We start from the raw sequence: 21618 nt of genomic DNA, 5'->3' as shown, positions 1-21618 counted from the left end.
GGTTCTAAGCTATTCATTTAGCATGAATTTAAGAATACAATAGAAATTCTTCTCCTGACTGCAATCCAGCAAATCCAGGCCACACTGAGATGATTACTTATCTGAAAATACAGGTGTTACATCAAGGTATACTTACAGAAAAATAAGTTCCAACACACAAAATCAGAACATTTAAGATGTTTTCATGTTACATATACTTGAAAAGGAATGATCTGTTGAGGAACAGTCACACAAAACTGCATTTCTTATGTGTAGCAGAACAGCAGCAAGGTTGTTTTATCTGTTCCAATATAGATTCCAACAGATTTTCAGTGACACAACCCAAAATACACAGCCCCAACAAGAATGCACCCAAAGCAGATGAGTTGTATGATAAACAGCAGTTATTGGAGAATGAAGAGAACACAAGTCTTGCTTTCCACATGCCTGATCAAATAGCTGCCTCATTTTAATGAAGACTAATGTCAGTGGCACAATATCAAGAAATTATTCCTGTCTGTGAAGCTTAGCCTTAATGGAAAGAAAGCTTTGACTCCTTAGGATCTTTCCAAAGGATATAACAAGCTACTAATAATAACAACAGATTTCCTTTCCGAAGGTGTACAACAGACTTTCCCAAGGACTATAATGGCTAGATATCCCAACCCAAGTATTCTAGATTCAATTAAGAGCAGATAAAAAATATTTTTAAGAGGACCTACTGTTAACAGAATTATCAAAAATCATGCAAACAATGTAAAGTGGTGCAGTAGTAGGCAAAATTAGTGTGCAGGCAATCCCTAGTGCCGCATGCACTGATTTTCCTTACTGATGGATCCTACAGAGACCTTTTTTAGTGCTAAGTAATAGAAGTCATGCAACTGTGCATTTTAAGATATCTGGGGCCAATGGTTAGAGACTGTTTGCCACACCATAAATTTGCCCTCCAATATAAATTGCTACTTGTTTATTTTCTCATGAAATAAGAACATGACTATCTCTCCATATAATGTAAATAGAAAAACAGAAGGAAGAAGCAGCATAGGAGAGACTTTATATAGCAGCACCAGCTGAATGTGACAGACAAAATCCATGTTAAACTGGACATGCTCAAAATGTATACTAACCTATATGCGTTTGAGCCATAACATCAGCTAGTCTGTGTGCAGCACCACTGCCTCCACTTTGTGTTGAGGAGGAGGAAGTGGTCGACGTGGTAGAGCCATGGATCGCTTGACTGATCCAATGTTCCATGTTTATACTCCCCTGACTTGAGGTGGGAGTTCCCTGGGAGTCACCTTGTACGGAGCCTTCATCTTCTGAACCAGAAGAAGTATCTAGTAATTAAAAACAGTTTGTTAACTTGCAGTGCTTCGGGGTTTTCTTAATAGAAATAAGGCATGTTCATATTACAAATCTAAAGATAACTGCTATTAAGAAAAACTCATGAAGGTAAGCAAACATAATTTTAAAAGTCTGTAATACTGAAAGCTGTGAAACGAAGTCAATTGCTAACTGCACACTGAGAGAGCTTTCCTGCTCTAAGGCAATGGTTTGTGTATTACTGTACAAAAATAAGGATAATAGACGTCTTCTTTTATAATGTGGCTTGAGAAACTTCTGCATGTACCAACAGCACAGAATACCCAAAATACTTGCCCAGACTAACTCCACAAAGTCTGTGAAAAAATTTTGCAACTGTAGAAAGCTCATGCCTCAGTGAGAAATGGAGTCCCAGATGGATTCAGTGAGTATAAGAATGCAAGAGATGTGGGGTATTTTCACAGTCTAATAGGTAAAAAATCAGGTAATTTTGAAAGGAACGGCATGACTAATTGTAAATACAACGTTCCATTACAATGTTACGGAACAAACTAAAAACTTGAAAGGAACTTGGAGTTCCAGAAAATATGACAAGCTGGCCATGGTTAGGTCATCATAAGACCAAAAGGTCCAATGCAAGTTGAGGTACCACCAACAGAAACACAATTATGTGAACCACCCCAGTTGACTTTCCAACCACTCAGTTCACTTTCTCCTCTTCAAACATACCTCAGTGTTATGCTCAGTGTGCTTCAAATGACATTTCCATTACTATCTATACAGGCAGATTATTAGTTCATAGCAGCCCAAAGAACCATTTTTTAAAATCTCATAAAATAAACATAGATGCTCACCTGGAGGTGTGTAGGCATCCATTGATGTTTGCACCACCAATGAACGTCGTTTTGAGGGCATGGGGACTGCCATTTTCCTTTCTTTATGTTTAGCAAGGGCTGCCTGAACTGCTTCTGTGTGGACATCTGGAAGAAAAGAGAGATTTCAAGCTAGCTTTCAGACAGAAACAAGCTGTTTGTGCATTCAGTCCACCTGCACGCAGGTTCGTTTGTATGCCAGCTAGGCTGGCAGTGCATATCGAATGATGAAAGGCCAGGAATGCAGGGGATCTCAGAGGGATTGCTTGAGTTCTCCTCACTGTAGAAGAAGCAGCTATAGCGAAAAATGCCATACCAACAGACAAGCCCTTTGAGTTGTACGATATTCCCAGAGCAGTGTTGCAGTACTTGAAGAGTAGGAATTCCATTTCCCCAGAGCAAACCTCTCTTTAACCAAGAGCTGTTACTTCAGCAACCATTACTGTTTTCAGTGAAAGTGTGGTGTATTAACATTTCCTGTTTTATAAATGAATGAGGTTTCCAATTTACACAGAAGTCACAGAGAGAAAGTGAATGGTAACATTTGCTTGAAAGGTAAGAGGCATGTGAAATGTCACAACCAAAACAGCAGCAGGTCCCCCATTCCCAAATCCTCCTCCTGACTCCTTCACTTGGCTTTATTCACCGAAAAGTAAGTATTATGTAAGGTTGGTCTGAGAAGAAAAAGCACCCCAAGCACAGGCCTGGTACTTCACATAGCTCACACCAGCCCACTCCAAAGCATGCAACAGATCCCTTCTCCATGGGACATCCCCCATCAAGAGCTTCTCTACCTTTCACATGTAGATATAGCTGTCTGCCTCCCCAAGTCTGAAAAAGGCCATTTATCACGCCTAAAAGACACTAGTGACATGTTTTGATTACTTATTCTGTTTTGTGCAAATCTTTTAATTACTACCATAACTATACATTGAAATAATTCTGCCTTTAGTTTACTACTTTGCACTTTGCTTAGACATACGGGTTTGGGACAAGACATGCATGAGGATACTGTATGCAAAACACATGGCAGCCAAGAAAAGTCACTTATGGTTGAAGAAGTTGCCACACACTGACCATCTGGCACACAACTGGAAGCACATTAGACATTGCCTTTTAGTCAGCTGTTGAAAACACATCAAGTTGTGTGCACTGTTTAGCTGTTCCCCTTTGTGAAGCAGGAGCATAGTGAAGCAGGCTTAATCCAGAGTGATCCCACTTTTGCTGCTGAATCTGTTTGAAGACCACCCTTGGAGGCTGGTCTGGCAGCACACAGCCTGTTTCCTACTCCTGTTTTGATGCGGTGGCAGCTCTGAACAGATAATGTTCCCCAAGAAAAGCAACAAGAAAGAGAAGAGTATATATATATATATATATCTTAATTTAAAGATCTGTTGGTTGGATCACATCGGTGTAAGTACAACTGAGAAGGATGACTAGAAGCACTAGATGATAAACTCTGCTGACAAGCCACAACGTCTCATTTTTAATAAAAGTGTTCCCTGTCTTCTGCCAGGGTTTAAGCACCTCTCAGTGGAAAGACTGCAGGGAAGAGTAAGTCTAAGAAAAAGAACATTACCAGCTGCTTCTGTGAGTTGTTTCTTTCTTTTGTTTTAAGACAATAAGCACATAGGTGAACGCAAATCAAGAGAAGCAAACAGCAAAGCTGGAAGAGCATACTAGAAAGATAAAAGAGCCATGCAGCTGATGGACCAAAAGGGAGGAATATTGCAATGCTAACCTCAAAGCAGAAAACAATTTCTCTCCTGTCATTATTTTAAAGTAGATGGTTTAAGGTTTTTCTTATAATTAAAACCTGATGAAAAGTTTATGTGAAAAGTATCAGGCTAACAAAATAAACAATGTAAGTCTTTACCTAAGAGCATGTCCCCAAGATAAATTCCTACCTGCTCACTCTACACCAATGCCAATAACATATACAGGACTGAACATGCTCACTAATAGTTTGTGTTTCTTACCCAGCAAACAAGGAAAATTCTTGGTTTTCCTTCAAAGGATAGCAATTAGATATCAAGCAGTAAAGAAATGAGCTTTCCCTTTTAAAAGAAACCAAAACTCTACAGCAATTTTTGGAAGAGAATAAATTTTGCTGATCAAGACAGGAAGAATTATTTGTATATTATTGTACTGAGGAGTGGTTTTTCACTATTCATTATGAGGGAGATGAGGTGTAACTCAAATTCTTCAAAAGTTATTTTAAAGGAGGAAAGCTGACAAAATCGTTATTAAAATGCTGGACACTGAATCATAACTTGTGAATTCTTTGATTTCTTTTTTGATGTAAGAAAGTAAACTCATCAGCCTAATTAAAAATACTCTGCAAGGTTTTGATTTTCAAATGAGTCCACAGGAGTCCAGGAACTGAATTGTTTTCTTAATAAAGCACATGCCTGATATGTTTATTTGTAATGGGTTACTGTGGAATAAACCAAACTATGGATTACTAAAAAAAACCCACTCAAAAAAAACCCCCCAAACCCCACAGGAAAGACAATACAATAGAAAAGATGAGAAACTCTGAATAAACAAGAGGGAGACTGACTGGGGAGAAGGAACACACACACCTGCTCCCAGCCCAGCCTGCAAGGTCAACTATTCTGAAGACATTACTCAGAGCATGGAGGCTACCAAAAAAACAGGACACATGACTAGAAAAGGCTGAGGACAGGACAGTCCAGGGATGGTCCAGGGTCTATCAGCAAGAGCTTACAGGCTTTTAGGGGGAGAGGAAAAAAAGGCAGCAGAAACAGTCAAGCTCGGGTGAAAAATATTTCACAACATTCTCTCCCAGAAATAAAACTCTTGGCTAAGCAAAGTGTCTCTAAGCATTTAAAGAAAGGCTAAGGATTAGGTAAAGAATGAATAACAGCCTATATAGTTTGTATGGTCTTCTTTTTGAATGAAAGCCTATTGATGGGTTCTGAAGATGCTCTTCAACCTATTTTGACAGTCTTGTATAGAGTTGGACTTGTTAAGCTATTGAACAGCATTCAAGCCATTCATACCTAGAGACTATGTCACAAAGTATTTGAGAAACCAAAGAGGTAAGGGAAAGCCAGACTGATACTTAAGAATTACACTTGAGAACAACTCAGAGGTTACAACATCTATCCTGTAACCACAACAAGACAGAAAACAGTAGAATTGTTCCCACCAAATATTAGCTTCGGGTATGCATTTTCCATACATATGCTTTGCTTTTCTGGATTTTAGCTTTTCTTTTCTGATCTGCAAGCCAACTTTGCTGATGTATCACAAGGAATGTTAACCAAAATACGACTAATAATCTCATAGTTTCATGAAGCACGGATTTAAACTAAACTGAAATGTAAATTCCTTAGCAAAGACTGACCCTGGTGATTTGCTTCTCATCGATTTGAGCAAGAGTGTGGTAGCTTTTTGCCTTCCTCTTGGTGAAAGATGGGCTATGGTGTTCATCATACTGTATGTGACCCACTCTCTCCCACTCTTGTCCACAATCTGCCCCTAGTAGCTACTGAAAAAAAATACAAGAAGACTTGTAATAGGAATTTATACAATAGTAATTGGAAGCTCTTTGTTCACTAAAGGAAGGAAACCATATTTGTGATATATATACATTGGGATAAAGTATAATGAGGCTAAGAAGACATATCCAAGTTCCCTCAGGACAGAAGACTGCTTATCCTCCCGAATCCCATCAGCACAAAGCAGTTTGTATTCTCCACATATCACACAGAGCATCAGCAGAGAACATCATATTAGAATTTCAAACCATCTCTGGCAGGGTGATGCCCCTTGTATTACAGGTCTGACAGAATTGTCTCAACTGTCTTCTCATGTTACCCTGGCACACTCAGGCTAACTGAATTGATCACATTATGATTGAGCATTGCTTTAAAACACAGGTTTCTTGTTAAATATGCATGAAAACAAATGTTCACATATGAAGATTTTGTCCAGAAATTCCACACAGTTAGGAGCTTTCATCCAAAAAACCCCAAAACAACAAAACCACCACCTCTCCTCTCTTTCCTCATATGTGGCATGTTACAATTTCTCACCTACTATAAACTTCTGATAAGAGTTTCAAATGCAGATATACCTTGATATAGTTGCACTTGAGCCTTCTGAAAAAGTCCTGGGTCTAAGTGAAAAGAAAATTCTTCTAGGCAAAATTTTCTTTCATGCAGAAGTCGGTGACATTCTAACTACACTGTTACAGCTGATAAAACGACTCCAGGTCCTGACGCCTCAAAGCACTCTTACAGGTAACAAAATCTTTATACTCACTCACCTGGCTTTTCCACAAGAAAGTCTCAATGGGAAATCTAGAACATAAGAGTAAAATACCACCACGTCTGTGTACAGTAGTAGGAACCAACATGCGGTTCCAATCTGCTATTGTCCTCCACTGTTTTAGGCTGGCCAACCACATGTTGAATCCAATTTGTGTTTGTACCCAGGGAATTAATAAACTGGAAAGAGTAAAGCAACACACTTGGTAAAGTTAATTGCCTAACTCATGTTGTTGCAATCAACCTGGTGTTCAGTATTCAACCTGACATGTATTCCTTATAGGCTGCCTGAAAATATCTAGCAAACTTCAGACAAAACAGTTCTGTCCCCAGTCTTTGTTGCATTCAAGAATTTTTGATTGTTTATTGTCTCCCTTTACTTTCTATGACAGAATAGAGAGGACAAGTATACTACTGGGAGCAAAGTCAATAAGTGAAATATAAAGAAAGTGAAAGTGTAAAAACACGTGTGGTAGAAAGTTTCCCTTCAAAGAGCTAATGATCTATTAAACATGAGACGAGGCATCAAAACAAAGGGCAGAGAAATTAGAACTAGCATAGGAAATGAGGGTCCATAAGCTCAGACTCCCATGTCTTTGGCCACTGCGGTCCATAATCAGAAACACTCATCTATTACAAATAGAGGTAAATTCCTCATTCCATCAGCAGGACGAATTGCCCAGCTTTCCCAGGAGGTGCTCTGCTTAGCGCAGTCACCCTTTTCATCTGGTTTATCTTGTAACTTCGCACAAAGTTGTGCTCCCTGTTTAACTGGAAAGGTTTAGGAAAAAAAAAACCAACCCACTAACATACATTGCTACACAGCAGCAGCTTGATATGGACACCATGGTCTTTCACAGCTTTAAACCTCAGTGTGATCTAATGACTGCATGTTCAACACACCAGTGTATCTGATTGTCCATGGAAAACAGCAAGCCTATCTCTGTTTCTGTGGAACAAAGTGACATTATACCTACGCTGGCAGGCTGCTCCCATAACAAACCAGTGGGAGACTGGAGAGTCAGAGGTCAGCACAGTCATGCCAGAGGGATGAGCCTGTGCTCAGAGATTGTTCATTTTAAACACATGGTGATGTGAGAGGGAGCAACAGGGAGAACTCGATGAAAGAAGATAATAGGGAGAGAACTGTATTAACTGCTGATGGTGGGCAGTGTTCAAAGGTTAAATAATAATGCCCAGAAATATTAACAAACACTGTTAATTACAGATTGTGCCTTTTTCACAGTGTTCTTTAATCATTTATTCCGTACATTTTTTAATGACCTGGAATGTAATGGGGGGGCAGGGAACGACATGATAATTTTTTTTTAGTCTGTAGTTAGGTTGGCACACAGAGAGCCTGGCCAGGCAGGAGTTTTAGTCTGGTTTGTGTTGGCTGTGGGATAGGCAGTCTCTTCTGAACTTTTACTGAAGTCTTTTCTGTGCAACATACTTTCTCTCCTCCTTGTACAAATGTATGAGTATTTATAAAAAGTGGTGAGTTTCCTCTGTGACAAGCTTTCTTCTCCTAGCTGTTTACTTTGGGGAAGGTGATCCTTCTAGGCTCAGATGAGCTCCACAAGCAAATCAGCCTTCTCTTCCTGAAGCAAGAAAGCAATTGTTGTGCAATGAATGTCAGCCATTTCCTGGTCCACATATGGAGCCATGCTGCAGTATCTCATGTTTCTATACAGCTGCTAGAAAAGCACTCTTCTGAAGTGTGCATCCTTGTTTGGCATGGAGCATAATCCTGACTCGCTCTCCCCCTTACACCCTATGAACAGGGATGACCCATTCCTTACTTGGGCCAGATAGATACAGTGTCCTTGAAAGCTCTGAACTGTAACATTTGAAATAAGATGCATTACTCCTAGTCCTCCCGCAGACTTTTGCAGCTTTTAGCAGAAGAATGAGCTTGCTCCCTTTTGTTCAGCTCTTTTTTAAAAAACAAAAACCTACTCAACAAATGATAGTTTCATTCTTCTTCAATGTGGAGGGGTTGTTAAAATTTTTTTCCTGTATGAGTTTAACATGCCTCAGTGGCTTCCTCTATTCAGTATTAGTTGCATTTGCACCACAGGCATGTCAAACACTCAACATACTGTAAGCAAAGTGATACGTCCTCATGGATCAGGAATTGGGGTGTTCATTCTGCATGGATCATGAAACAGAGTACTCCTCCCATGTTAAGCATCAGCTACATTAAAAATTTCATAAAACTGTTCTTCGTATCCCTTGCAGGAAATGCCTCAGCACATAGAAGAAAAGCAGCATCTTCTTTTGCACTTAAATCAGGTCTTGCAGTTGTGTGTCAAGTAGTCTTGCATCTAATCTATCACACAGTCCTGTTTCTTTTTAGGAAAAGAAATTAAGATTTGCTGTAAACAGGAGTTGTGCATTGCTAGAATCAAGATAGCAGAAGTCTGTTTCTACCTATGTTTCAGATAAAATATATTACTTCTATTGTCTTTGCTGGAGTTTTCAGTTTCCCAGTAATTATAAAACCTTATAATTATAACCCAATCAGCAGCTGTTTATGAAACAGAAATATGGAAAAACAAGCTATTGACTAATTTTTGCTAATTTTTTGTATAGGTGCAGAACTATCTAACAGAGTCCCTACCATCTTCTGCAGTCTGGTTTTCCAGTTCTGCAGTAGTAGTACTTTCATCACTCCCTTTGGGGGACTTACCAGTGGAAGAATAAAACTGCTGGGAGACATACCTAGATGTGATCTGAATTCATCCATTTCATCTGTTTGTTCCTTTTGCCTCATGTAATTCCACTCCCCTGAGCTATTTTTGTCTTTTTTTTTTTATTTAGCCTTTGGAAACAATCTTTCTTCCTTCGCCTTTAGTAGCCTTGTAACATGATGATACAACTGGGAGCAGCACAGGCCCTACGGACTCTGAGAAGGCTTAGCATCCTTGCTTTTTATGGGATAGTCCACAAACACAATTGACTTGGTCTCAGAATGGTACATTATTAAGATCAAGAAGGTTGATGCTCTGCACTAATGAGTTGAGAATGCCAAACTATTTTTAATAAGAGGTTATTTATGTACATATAACACATATTTATGTATTATTTTTATTGCAGTAGAGGATCAGCCCTGATGTCAGACATTTAACAAATAAATAAAACCACAAATAATTCTCTGTCTCAGGGAAGCCAGCACCTGGGGTGACATCAAGGAAAACAGCTAGAACAGGCACAGAGGCGGCTTGCAGGAGGCCACAGGAGCAAGAGCAGTTATTGCTGCATCAACATATTGTACAACAGAAGAATCCTAGCAGCTTCTGAGTTGTTACAGGGAGGCAACTGATACTATGGGAAAAACAGCACTATCAAACTAGCGCTATCGAAGGTGAGTTTTGGCTGAAAATTCTAGATAAGGCAATGCTAAGTATAGCAATGGTATGCTAAGTAATTATACAGAGGAAAGGCTGGCAATTGCTGCTTTACAGGAAACTAGTAGTTGAAAGCATGAAAGTCTCTTATGAGTTTAATCAGACCTTTGTTGTAGCTACCATGGAAACGAAGGATATACTGAGAATTCATTTCCTAATACGTGGCCTGTAAGTACTCTGAGTAGAGATAATTTGGTAGCTACATCTATTGGAAATGCAATCAGGACGTACTAAATAGGGTGAGACATGGTAAATGTGGTATCATCAGAACAGATTACAGTTAGGCTTTGTCTTTTGATTGTTCTGGGCTGACAGCACTGACTTATTTTCAGACAGATAACGGGGCAAGTGATTTCATAAAAATTGCCATGTTCATCCAACACAGATCAGTCCTTGGAAAATCATCTCACCTTTGGGAATGTGAAAGTAAGTGAGTCCATGTATAACAGATCTATGCTGTGGGTGATGCTATAACAAAGCAGTCTCAGAATACTTTCACCATCTCTCTGGATATTAAGATAGGAAAGCACATAGCCCAAACAGTGTGACACCTAATTTCTCTCCAGCTGCAAGCAGGTGTGCTACTAATTCTGAAATATGGCATTCAACAACACAGTGAATACTTGACTGAATGCAAGAACATCTGCTCTAAGAGGACAGTCATTTATACGAGGGCTGTGGAGGTTACTAACAGAAAAACACTGTTGATTACATTTCAAAAAACAATTTAAGTGTGTAATTTTCAGACTTTGGGATGTTTAAACTATTATGTACTGGGTCTCTACTTGGGAACAGGGGATACATGGATATGCAGGGGAAAGTTCTGCTGACTTTTCATGAATTTGGGGCCAAATTTTGGTAACCTGCACCATTTTTGACAATGAAAAGTCAGTGTTTTAGAAAACATCTGCACTCCCATGGACGTGCCACTGAAAAAGACCTGGCTCTTCCACAATGCTGCAGCCAGCAAACTCCACTGGTGCAGGAAACTGCACTCCATGCACTCTGCAAAGGGCTGTGCTGTGCCATCATTCGTCTGCCGCTGAGTACCTCCCAGGCCTCTTCTGTCCACCCCCAGGTGCACACCTGAAGAAGCTAGAAGCTTTGCACATTCTCATGTGGTCAGAAAGCTTAACTCTAAAGAAAAGCATGGCTGTGGCACAGCTGTCACCTCCCACTTTGGATAGGAGTGGTGATAATCCTTAATTCTCGGTGGAAGGACGGTAAAAGCTGAACACACAGATGGGAAAGCTGTATGGGCAAGCTGTGAAATGTGCAGGTTATGTGATGGAAAAAGAGGACACCAAACCAGAAGACTGAACTCTTTATGACTCCACTGCTAGTTTTGCTCAAAGGCAGAGTTTTTGCTTTACTCTGGATTCTTAAAGGTATTGTAATATAAAGTTGATTTTAAAATGTTTATCTCTGAGATTTAAAACTATATTAAACCTACTCATAAGTGAAATAAAAAACCAGGAAGGCCTCCTACTAATAATTTCCATCCCTCCATTTATTTATTATCTCATTTGTAATGCAATCTGGAAGTCAGCTTCACATAGTGACTTCATCTCAGGCCCCCTTATTATGCGATCTGAAGTAAATCAACTTTCTATTTGTTTCTCTCTGGAGATCTTTGAATAATTTTCCTCAAGAGTTCTGCAATTATCCTTACAAATTTTTCTGCTGGGTCAAAAGCAAGGATGTGGTCATATAAATTGAATCTTTGCAAAACATTTTTTCCAACCTCTTTTTTGCCCTGATTGAGTGGTAGCTTGAAATTAAGTTTTTAAATAAGCTAAATCAAATAGGAGATTTATTAATTTCTGAGTGTCTACAGCCAGGTTAATTAATTCAGATTAACTCTTCCAAGTAACCCTTTCTCACCTGAAGGGTTAACAAATTCTTTGTTTTATGACAAGCCACCTTTACACTTACATGCATCTGGTCTTGATACATAGCACATTCGTAACACTTTTCTTTGGAGAAATGATAAACGATAACAGTTCAATAAAAATGATTACTCAAATCTTCCCATTCCATCCTTTACCACACACTGTAACTCTTATATTCTCATAGTGTAATTATTTTTTGTCAGTTCTAGCAAGATTGCAGAATGAGATCTTGAGTGTCCTTTCAAACACAAAATACAAGCCACCCATATATTTTAAAATCACCATGAGGTAAGCTGTAAACACGCAAACTGTCAGCAACCTTTGTAAGAGTTCATACACATGCTTACCTAATGGCAAATGAGAACAAATACATTGTAAGGCACGTACTGAAGCTCCTAGAGCAGAACCGCTCAGCTACCTATGGTCTGGTGCCAACTTCTCCTCAAGGATTTGGGTCTACAGGGAACAGCCTTTCATTGCTAGCTCCCTTATTTCAAATGCCCTCAAACCTAGGCTGGGATGATTTGTTTTGAAGTTCATTGATTTCATGCGCAGTATAAGTTGTTCAGTCTTTTCCCTACTGAACCACAGTGTGGGAAAGGTGGCTCAGGAATTTGAGCTGAGAGCTGCAGTTAGGATGCGTTTGTTTTGGCAGTATCTCCAAAAATCTCCTATATTAAGATGTCTTCTAAAAGAAGTGCTGAGTGCACTTGGAAAACGAGCTGTTCTCTGCAGTGGTGGGATCTCTAGGGCAGGGGTTGGCAGACCTCCATGAATGGTGTACCAGACTGATTTTTAATTTCTCATCTTCAGAAGTTAAACGTATGGGAAAAAAATCAGTGATCAGGAGAAGGGAGGTACTTCCTGCTAAGAATCCGGGTACCACAACCAACTTTACCAGCAGTACTCTTCCTCCATGCTACTAGCTGAGATATGCTGATTCTACATATGGTATTTCTCAAAATACTCCATTTCTCAGCTCCTAGCTCTAGGCTCACCCACTGCTGTGCCTTTCAAAATCTGTCCATATAGTTCATATAGCACATGTGCTTTCATCTGCTGGTCTTTCCTCTAGGACACCATGAACCCTTAGAGATAGAGACAGTGCAATTTCACTTATGCTGTTACTTCCCACATCATTTCTGACATCTGGAAAAAGCCAGTTTTTAGAGCTCACTGGTCTCATTTTTCCTAAGCATTACACTTGCTCCAGGCAGTGTAGAACACTGGTCATCTTCAAGACCTCATGAGAAACAAGGAACATAATAAACTTGGCCCAACCCATCTGTCACATCCTCATCTCATCAGAGGATAATTCTACAGCAGAAATTACAGGGCTAAGAGCTGCTATCTCATTCCTAACACATGCATGTGCATCTGAACATGTTACACTGCATTCCTATCACTAAATATTGATTTTTATCGATTTTTTTTTAATTGATGTATACTTTTTCTGTACTTACATCATCCTTTTTTTTTTGCTTTTGCTTTTTTACTGACAGATGGGACTTGTGGAAACTGTAAAAGATGAATTCTGGCACATGAGAAGGTGCTCTGGTTTTCAGTACTGTGATGGAGAACTGAAGCTTTTTGTTCTGGCATAATCTAAAGGCCACAGGGGTGTCCCTTTGGAAAAATGAAGTTGGGAAGGACCTGATGTTTCATTTCTCCATGTGTTGAACATCCAGCTGAGGTAAGACAACATACTTTTTCTCTGGAGAGGAGTTAAAATAGGTGCTGAAAGTCTTTGAAGGACACTTGCTCTCTGAACCCCACAGGCCATGACTGGCTGAGAAACACAGATCTAGAGGAGATTTATTGTGACCAGAAAAACAATTTCTGATCATGAGGATCTGCCCAGTTTACCCATAGGGTATTTCATTAGGAGCTGCCACAGCAGCAGATGCTGCTGTACTGCACTGCAGCCTTTATGTGGCAGCAGAGCTCAGCTCTGCTTCAGGCCACCAGAACAGCCACAGGCAAGGGGCCAAACTCTAGCAGCACTAATACCAATACTACAAACTCTAGTAACACTAATACTTCAGGGCTACACCGCGGAGAGGTTACAGATCACTATTTTAAGTACCAAGTCAGTAACACCGTTCTTCTAAAAGCAAGACATTCTATGATGGTATTTTAAATAATGGTGGCAGAAGCTTCAGGTCCTTCTATGAGGGATTTCAATGTTAGCAGGAGGAGAATGTAGGCAATGCTACCAGGGAGCAAAGAGGTTACTGAATGGAAGACAATCTAGGGACAACATCCTCTGAAAATCTCAGTATTTGACTGAGTTAGTTTATTTAGACAGCATGACTGATATGACTGAAAGCTAAGCCATTCTGGTTACCTACTTGTTTACCCCATTGTGTAATTCCTATCTCCTTATCTCAACAAAGCATAACAAATCCATGGATTTGCAGCTTCCAAAAGTACCCAAGAAATCTAGTTTCTAAACTAAGGAAACAAAGCTGTATGTTCAACTACAGCTACATCTACATGAACATTATTAACTTTGTACTCAAGTCTGTGCCTTACTTTGCAGTCACATCACCTGAGCCAGATCAAGCCAGATGCTGACATCTATCCTGCATGCAGAGGCAGAAGCGAAGTGCAAGCTGGTTTTCCTTTGACTGCGTTTTCTTGTCTGAAAAGCCACTGGTCAGAAAAGCCTCTTGGCAAAAGTTACTGATCCAGCCTACGGCAACATTTGGTTTCAGTGTCATCTTGAGTCCTGAGATAATGTTATAGTACAGACACTGGCTAAGGAACGGCAGCTGCTAAGAGAAAAATGTTGCCATGATTTACATTTGGCAAACCTTTCCAAATACCATTTCTACATAAAGAGAATTTTTATATTCAGTAGTAAACAAATCAAAAATGCTTTTGAATTAATATCAGCTAAACTAGCTGCCACATTTGTATAAACAATATAGCTTAACCCTGCACTGACTTGGTTACTAATCTTACAGCATTTTCTATTTCTTTAAACATCCAAAAAAAAAAGATCAAAGAAGCTGACATTTTGAAACATAATGATTTCAGGATCCCTTCCCGTATAAAAAGAAGCAGTCAGGAAATTTGAAGCCTTTTTGGTTTTGAAGAATTAAGACTAAATTCCTAATGCAAGCTGAATTCTAAAATCAAATTATCTTAAAACAAAAAATGTACCTGGAACATTTAAGGGAAAAAAACAGCTTCCATGAACTCAGAGTCAATTTTATTTAAAATATAAAAATCATAGAAACCAGGTTTTCAGAATTATAGTGCAGAAAAATTCTGTTACAACATTAATGAAATAATAATAATAAAAAATACTGAAGTGAGAAAATAGGTAGGGATTTAAAATGTCAGTCTGACATTTTCCATAATAAAAGAGCATAAGTTGAAGGTGATATTAGTGGCATCAATGATTTTGAGCCTCCAAAGAGAGTTCATTAAACAATCTTCACTGACATCTAAATTTATGTAAAAAGCCAAAGCATAGAGGGAGAGTTGGATGACTTTCAGGATGTTACGCTTCCAGATAGGAAAACCTTACCAAGACACAGAAAAGGACTTTGATCAGAGTCAAAGTAGAGGATTTTTTTGCAGATGTTAATTGAAATAAATTGTGCAAAAAAAATAAGGAAGGGAAACATTTTCCTAGAAGTGAATTACTTATTGGTTAAAGACTGCACATTAGTTTTGTTTTGGGCCTTTTCCAAGATGATGTGCCAAATATGACAACATGCACTGAAACTGGGTAACAGCTAGGATCTAAGAATCACAATATGATCAGAGCAGAGATGCTGAAGTATTAAGCACAGAAAAACAAGTGAAACAAAGGCTTCTATGTAAAGCAAATCTGCATCTGAAGACAAGATAGCCAGAAAGAAATCTGACTTTAAAGTTTGTAACCTGCAGTAATAAGAGTATGAGCACTGGGACCAAGAAAGAAAGAGACTTCTGATCTCGCAGGGGCGACAGAAGGGGAGAACAAAATTCAGGATAGGAACATTGTACTGTATCTTAGCAAAGCTCCTCTGAAACTAAATCTAAAGAAGATGATCTGATAATCTTTCAAAATTGAAATGGAAGTTTATGTTTACCTTCATTGACATTTGCTACATACAGCCTTCTTTTGAGTCAGTGGAAATGCAGTAGCTGTTCAAACCAATTTGTTGGAGAGCTCAGTGACTTGCTGAGGAGTCATTGCTATACAGCAATCAAGGCAGAATTCAAAGCCCTGCATAAGCCCCCAAAATACTATCAAGCTTTCCAGTTTTAACACCAAGGACATTTTCAGGGCAGAAAAAGAGATCGAAATTTATACTACAGTCCTGACTCTCCCTAGATGAGACTCCTGCGCTAGTAACAAGCAACCCTTTGTGCTCAATTCCTTACTTTCCCTCTCAGCAACAGAGTATGTGTATTTATTATTTATATATATAATTACAATACTTCACCCCGATCCTAAGGCAGGACCTTATGTATCATTTCACTGAACAAACACCTTGCTTTTAAGGCAGCAGGCAGTGACTGAAACCAAGAAGCAGCAACACCAATTCAGAGCACTCCTGGGGTATCAGGAGAGGCACACAGGGAAGAATTGCACATTGTCTCCTTTCGTCCATCCCCAAACTTACTCAATATCTTAGTTTACAAATGGCAAGCACAGCTCAAGTAGAAGACTTTCAACACACAGTCAAATACACATGTTTTTAACAGAACTGCTCTGGAGAGTCACAGCTTGGAGGCTTGAGGACCACAAACGAGACAATTTCAAGAATAGTGTCTTTGCATGTCTAAAAACACCATGTAGAAATCAGACAATTTTTAGTGCAATGTGGGAGAAACTTCCAGGAGCTTATATACCAAGGAATTATTATGCAGATCCTACAACCATTATTCAGCAAAAAACTGGCAGCATCTACAGTGTGAACCCAAAGTTTCTGAGGAGAGAAGGGAGTTTTTCAATTTTATCAGAATGGTTTGGACATACATGAACTTCCTCTGCCAACATTTATAATTCCATTTTCCTTTAAATGGGACTGGCAAGCTCTTTGACTAATGGAATGAACAAGAGATATGTTACAAAAGGTTTAACATGGAGTTCTCTGTAATTTTCCAATTGTGTCAGCACAATGCATCTGACTGTGTCCAGAAAGATGCATCTCTCAAACACAATCCAGAACTTTCACAGTTGGCTCCTCCATGCTCTCCACAAACATTAGTCCCTGGCTCCTGTCTCAGCTCAAAAGGGTCTCTGCCACAATGGTTGATGGGTGCTGCTGTCTATAGCTCCGTTATTCTGCAAGTGCAAGAGAGGCAGCAGCAGACAAACCAGCCTGTGGCCTCTGGCTGTCATCTGAGAAGGGTGCTTATACTTCAGCAGTGCCTGTAGCAGTTGAAACAACAGCTGAGCACACCTGCCCTTCATCTGGTTAAGGTATACTACATGCGGTTTATGCCTTCAAAGGTAAGAGTAAAGAAGTTTCAGAACTCACTTTTCCTTCAGTTATAAACTAATCACTTCCTTCACTTTGTGTTATACCTGGAGCAGCATCATGAAGAGACTTGGATCCCATTCATTTGGAAATGAGATTTTACCCTTTGTTTAGCTCTGAAATTAATTTTATCTTCTCTTTATCAGTGCTTCTATTTAGGGCATAATGATGTTCCCGATTTGCTATACTTCAAATTAAGTATTTTTCTTATGGTATTCACCAAACTAGAATCAGTACATTAAAAACCAGCTGTGCGACAGAACCACAGACTGGTGGAGGTCAGCAGGAACCTCTGGAGATCATCCAGTCCAACTCCCTGCTCAAATCAGGGTGACCTACAGCAGATTGCTTGGGGTCATGTCCAGTACGGTTTTGAACAGATGCAAGGATGAAGATACCACAACCTCTCTGGGAAACCTGTGCCAGTGCTTAACCACTCTTAGAGTAAAAAATGTTCTTCTTATGCTTAAATGGAACTTTTCATATTTCAGTTTGAGCCTACTGTCTCTTGTCCTGTCACTAAGCACAACTGAGAAGAGTCTGGCTTCATGTCCTTTACTTCCCCCATCAGGTATATATAGACATGGATAAGATCCCCCTGAGCCTTCTCTTCTCCAGGCTGCACAACCCTAGCTCTCACAGCCCCTCCTCATGTATCAGAGGCTCCATTCCTTAATCATCTTTGTGGCCTTTTGTTGGACTTAGTCCAGTATGTCCCTCTCTCTCTTGTACTGGGGAGCCCAACACTGGACACAGCACTCCAGATGCGCCTCACCAGTGCTCAATCAGAGGGGAAGAATCACCTCCCTCGACCTCCTGGCAGCATTCCTCCTAGTGCACCCCAGGAGGCTGTTGGCCTTCTTAACCATAACAGTACCTTGCTAGCTCATGTTTACCTTGTTGATGACCACGACTTTGCTGCCAAGCTGCTTTCCAGCCAGTGGGCACTCAGCCTGTCAAAGTGCATGGGGTTATTCCTCACCAAGTGCAGGATTTTGCATGTTCCTTTGTCAAACTTCACTAGATTCCTGTTTGTCCACTCATCCAACCTGTCCAGATCCCTCTGAATGCCAGTACACATATTTGGTGTATCAACCACTCCTCCCAATTTGGTATCTGCAAATGTGTGAAGGGTACACTGTTTTACCAGGAAGGTCACTAATGAAGCTGTTCAGCAGTACTGGAGCCAGTATTTACTCCTAGAATACACCACAGAAGACCAGTGTCTACTGGACTCTGCTGCTGATCATAATACTCTGAGCTCAACAGTTCAGCCAATTTTCAGTCACCCTCTGTCCACTTATCTAATCCATATCTCACCAGTTTGTCAATGAGAATGTTATGAGAGACACTGTCAAAAGCCTTACTAAAGTCAAGACATACAACATTTACTGCTCTTCCTCCAACCTCCAAGGCAGTCATCTCATTATAGAAGGCTATACAATTGGTCAAGCATGGACTGACCTACCTAATAAGGGGACTTCATAAATCCATGCTGGCTACTCCCAATCACCTCCTTGTCCTTCATTTATTTAATTACAGTTTCCAGGATTTGCTCTACCACCTTCTCAGAGAACAACTTGAGGATGATTGGCCTGTAGCTTTCCAGATCCTACTTGCGATTCTTGAAGACAGGAATGAATCTTGCTTTCTTCTAGTCCTCAGGAACCTCCCCTCATTGCCACAACCTTTCAAAGAACTGAGAGTGGCCTCACAATGATGTTGTCCAATGATGCATCCCATCATGTCCTTTGGACTTGTACATGTTCAGTTTGTTCAAATGTTCCCTAACCTGATCGTCCTTCACAGAGGGTAGGTTGCCATCGGCCAGGACCTTCTCACTGGTCTCAGGGGCTTTGGATTCCTGCAGGCAAGTCTCACCAGTAAAGGCCAAGGTAAAGGAGACATTAATTATCTTAGCCTCTTCCATGACCTCTGTCACCTGGTCCTCTGCCCCATTCCACAGTGGGCTCACATTTCCCCTAGTGTTCGTTGTTGATGTGCCTGTAGAAGCCCTTCTTGTTGCCCTCTACATTGGTTGCCAGATGCAATTCCAGATGCACTTTGGCTTTGTAACTCCACTGTTGCATGCTTGGATGGCACCTCTGTATTTGTACAATGAATATTTCCCACGTATAGCTACTACCTGAGTTTACAACAAAGTTCTTTTTAAAAAAGCAAAGAACAGAACCAGCCATTTCAAATTTTCATTCCAATTCTGTGGTCTTCAATTCTACTTACCTGATCTATAGCGCTCATCCCGTGACCCTGAGGACCTGCGACGGTGGTATCGAGAGGAAGAGGATGGAGTAACAGGAGTTCGACGTTCTTGTGGTAATGCCTGGTCCACCCCTGCATTAGTTAAAAAAACAAAAACAAAAACAAAAACAAGCTCATTCTGATTGAATTCCAGAAGTTAATACTGAGGAAGAGTTCAGCCTACACTAGAAGTAGAAAACGAACATTCAATGGCTAAACCATGTCATGTCAATTGGTTACACGTTACTTGCCTCTGATTAGCTTTTCTGGTATGGTTATTTTCCTGATTCTCTCTAAGAAAACCTTTTTCCAGGATCGTGGACTACATAAGAAGAGCATACAGAGAGTAAGATTGGTCCTGGGTTTTTTTCTCTAATGTGTGACCTCTCATAAAATAGTATTCAGGAAATATTTAAATGGTCTAATAAATGCAAACACCATTGCAATGGATCTTGAAGCTTTCTGAAAAATTGGTTAAAAACACTTCCTAAGAAGACTTAGCCAGTGTGTATTATCTAAAACCTCATGCGGTTGGATGACATCAGCAGGTGACAACACAATACTAACCTATGGAAACTAGATACCCTGTGGGAAGGGAACTATATTAATAACTATAGGCATTTGCAGCTACAAATGTCCAGAAAGTAAACAATAACAGCACCAAATGAGGCTGAAAATAGTAATCTATTACAGTAAAGCAATAAAAATAACTCAGCCTTATAATATATACCTGCAGCATCTCAGTATGTCAGGCCTAAACATCCAGTATTTAGGATTCAAATCTTGTATTCATCCCTTTCCCGTAACGAATTTGGGTTTTTTTGAAAAATAGGTATTTTCTCCTTTAACGACAGTAGTGGTATAACAGCTGCATTCTACATAAACATTTCTTGAAACTAATGTTCCTTGACAACATCCAGAGAAGAGTGAAGTGAATTACTTAAGCAGGAAATTTCAAACAAGCAATAGGAAAAAAAAGTAAACCTGCATCTGTAATAGTGGCATAACATGCTACCCTGCTCTGCTCCAGAGAAAAACCTGAGCAAACAAGCCCAGTAAGTGATGCATTTGCTCAGAGCTAATAAAGCACGGAGCATTAGGCACTGTGATGCACAGGGACAAAAAAATCAGGAGTGCCCAAAGAAATTAAATTATTTTTTTTCCTTTTATTTCTTGCCTTTAAAAAGTAGTTACAAACTCTGTGTAACTGTAAGGGCAGAAGTAAAACTGGCCTCTTGCACTTAGGGTTGATGGTAGGAAAGATTTGTTAAAATCACTTAATTAAATGATTAATGATTAAGTATTCAAATGGGTGACTAATAAATTGAAACTGGATTCAACAAAACAATGCTTGGAAATATGTTCATATTTTTCAATTAAAACACTCCTACTTCTGAACTATTCATGCCTACTTATTGGAGAGGGGTAAGAGTTTACTTCTGTGGAATCAAGAATTTTTACGTAGAATACAGACCAATGGAAAATTCTGTGCTGTATTCAGTGAGTCTCATTTATGTTTCAATGGACTCTCCAAAAAGCATCTTTTAAAAAGTTGGTATTGTACACTTATTTCTCTGTGAAAACAAACTGAACTCAAAATACAGCTTCTCTCTTAAATCTCTGAAATATCAGCAATGTCAAATCTGCTTTGGTTTTGTGGAAAAGTGGCTGGTTGGCTAAAAAACATAGTTGGGAGTAAAATCTCATAGGTGCATAACAGACGGAGTGAATCCATAAATTTTCCTCTACTCAGATTGTGATTAATAATTCAAACTCTTAAATCAAATAAAATGTCTTCATTTAACTGCCCTGTCTCCATGCTGTGGTACTGTGTAATTTCAGTTGCTCTCAAGCCGTTATATTCTTTAAGGCAGGTGAACCTAACTTCTGAATCATTAAAATAATCACAAGAAATATCTTCTCCTCATTTGTATATTTAGAGTTTTTCTTTCCTTATTGGGTCACTCAGAACCAGCAATATAAAAGTAACAATAAAATAAATTTTATCAAAAAATTTTCAGTCTGTACTACATCCTATCAACCATTATTCATCTCAGTCCCTATCCATATTGTCAGGGATGAGATACATTCTGGAAATC

General features: G+C 39.5%; 1 protein-coding gene across 4 annotated transcripts in view; it reads right to left on the bottom strand.

Annotated features, from left to right (window-relative positions):
• Positions 1–21618, bottom strand: part of DIP2C (disco interacting protein 2 homolog C) — a 243652-nt gene that overhangs the window by 117050 nt on the left and 104984 nt on the right. For all 4 annotated transcript variants that reach the window (XM_026842343.1, XM_026842344.1, XM_026842345.1 and 1 more), the window contains 3 exons: positions 19502–19612; positions 2157–2282; positions 1107–1316 (listed from right to left, as the gene is read on the bottom strand). In XM_026842343.1, coding sequence (XP_026698144.1) covers positions 1107–1316; positions 2157–2282; positions 19502–19612 — 447 coding nt within the window. The remainder of the gene's footprint in view (positions 1–1106; positions 1317–2156; positions 2283–19501; positions 19613–21618) is intronic.

This window comes from Athene cunicularia (genome assembly GCF_003259725.1).
Source record: "Athene cunicularia isolate RWA chromosome 2 unlocalized genomic scaffold, athCun1 chr2_part1, whole genome shotgun sequence".
Taxonomy (NCBI): Eukaryota; Metazoa; Chordata; class Aves; order Strigiformes; family Strigidae; genus Athene; species Athene cunicularia.
The sequence above is the reverse complement of the archived record's forward strand: the minus strand, read 5'-3'. Positions and strand labels throughout refer to the sequence as shown.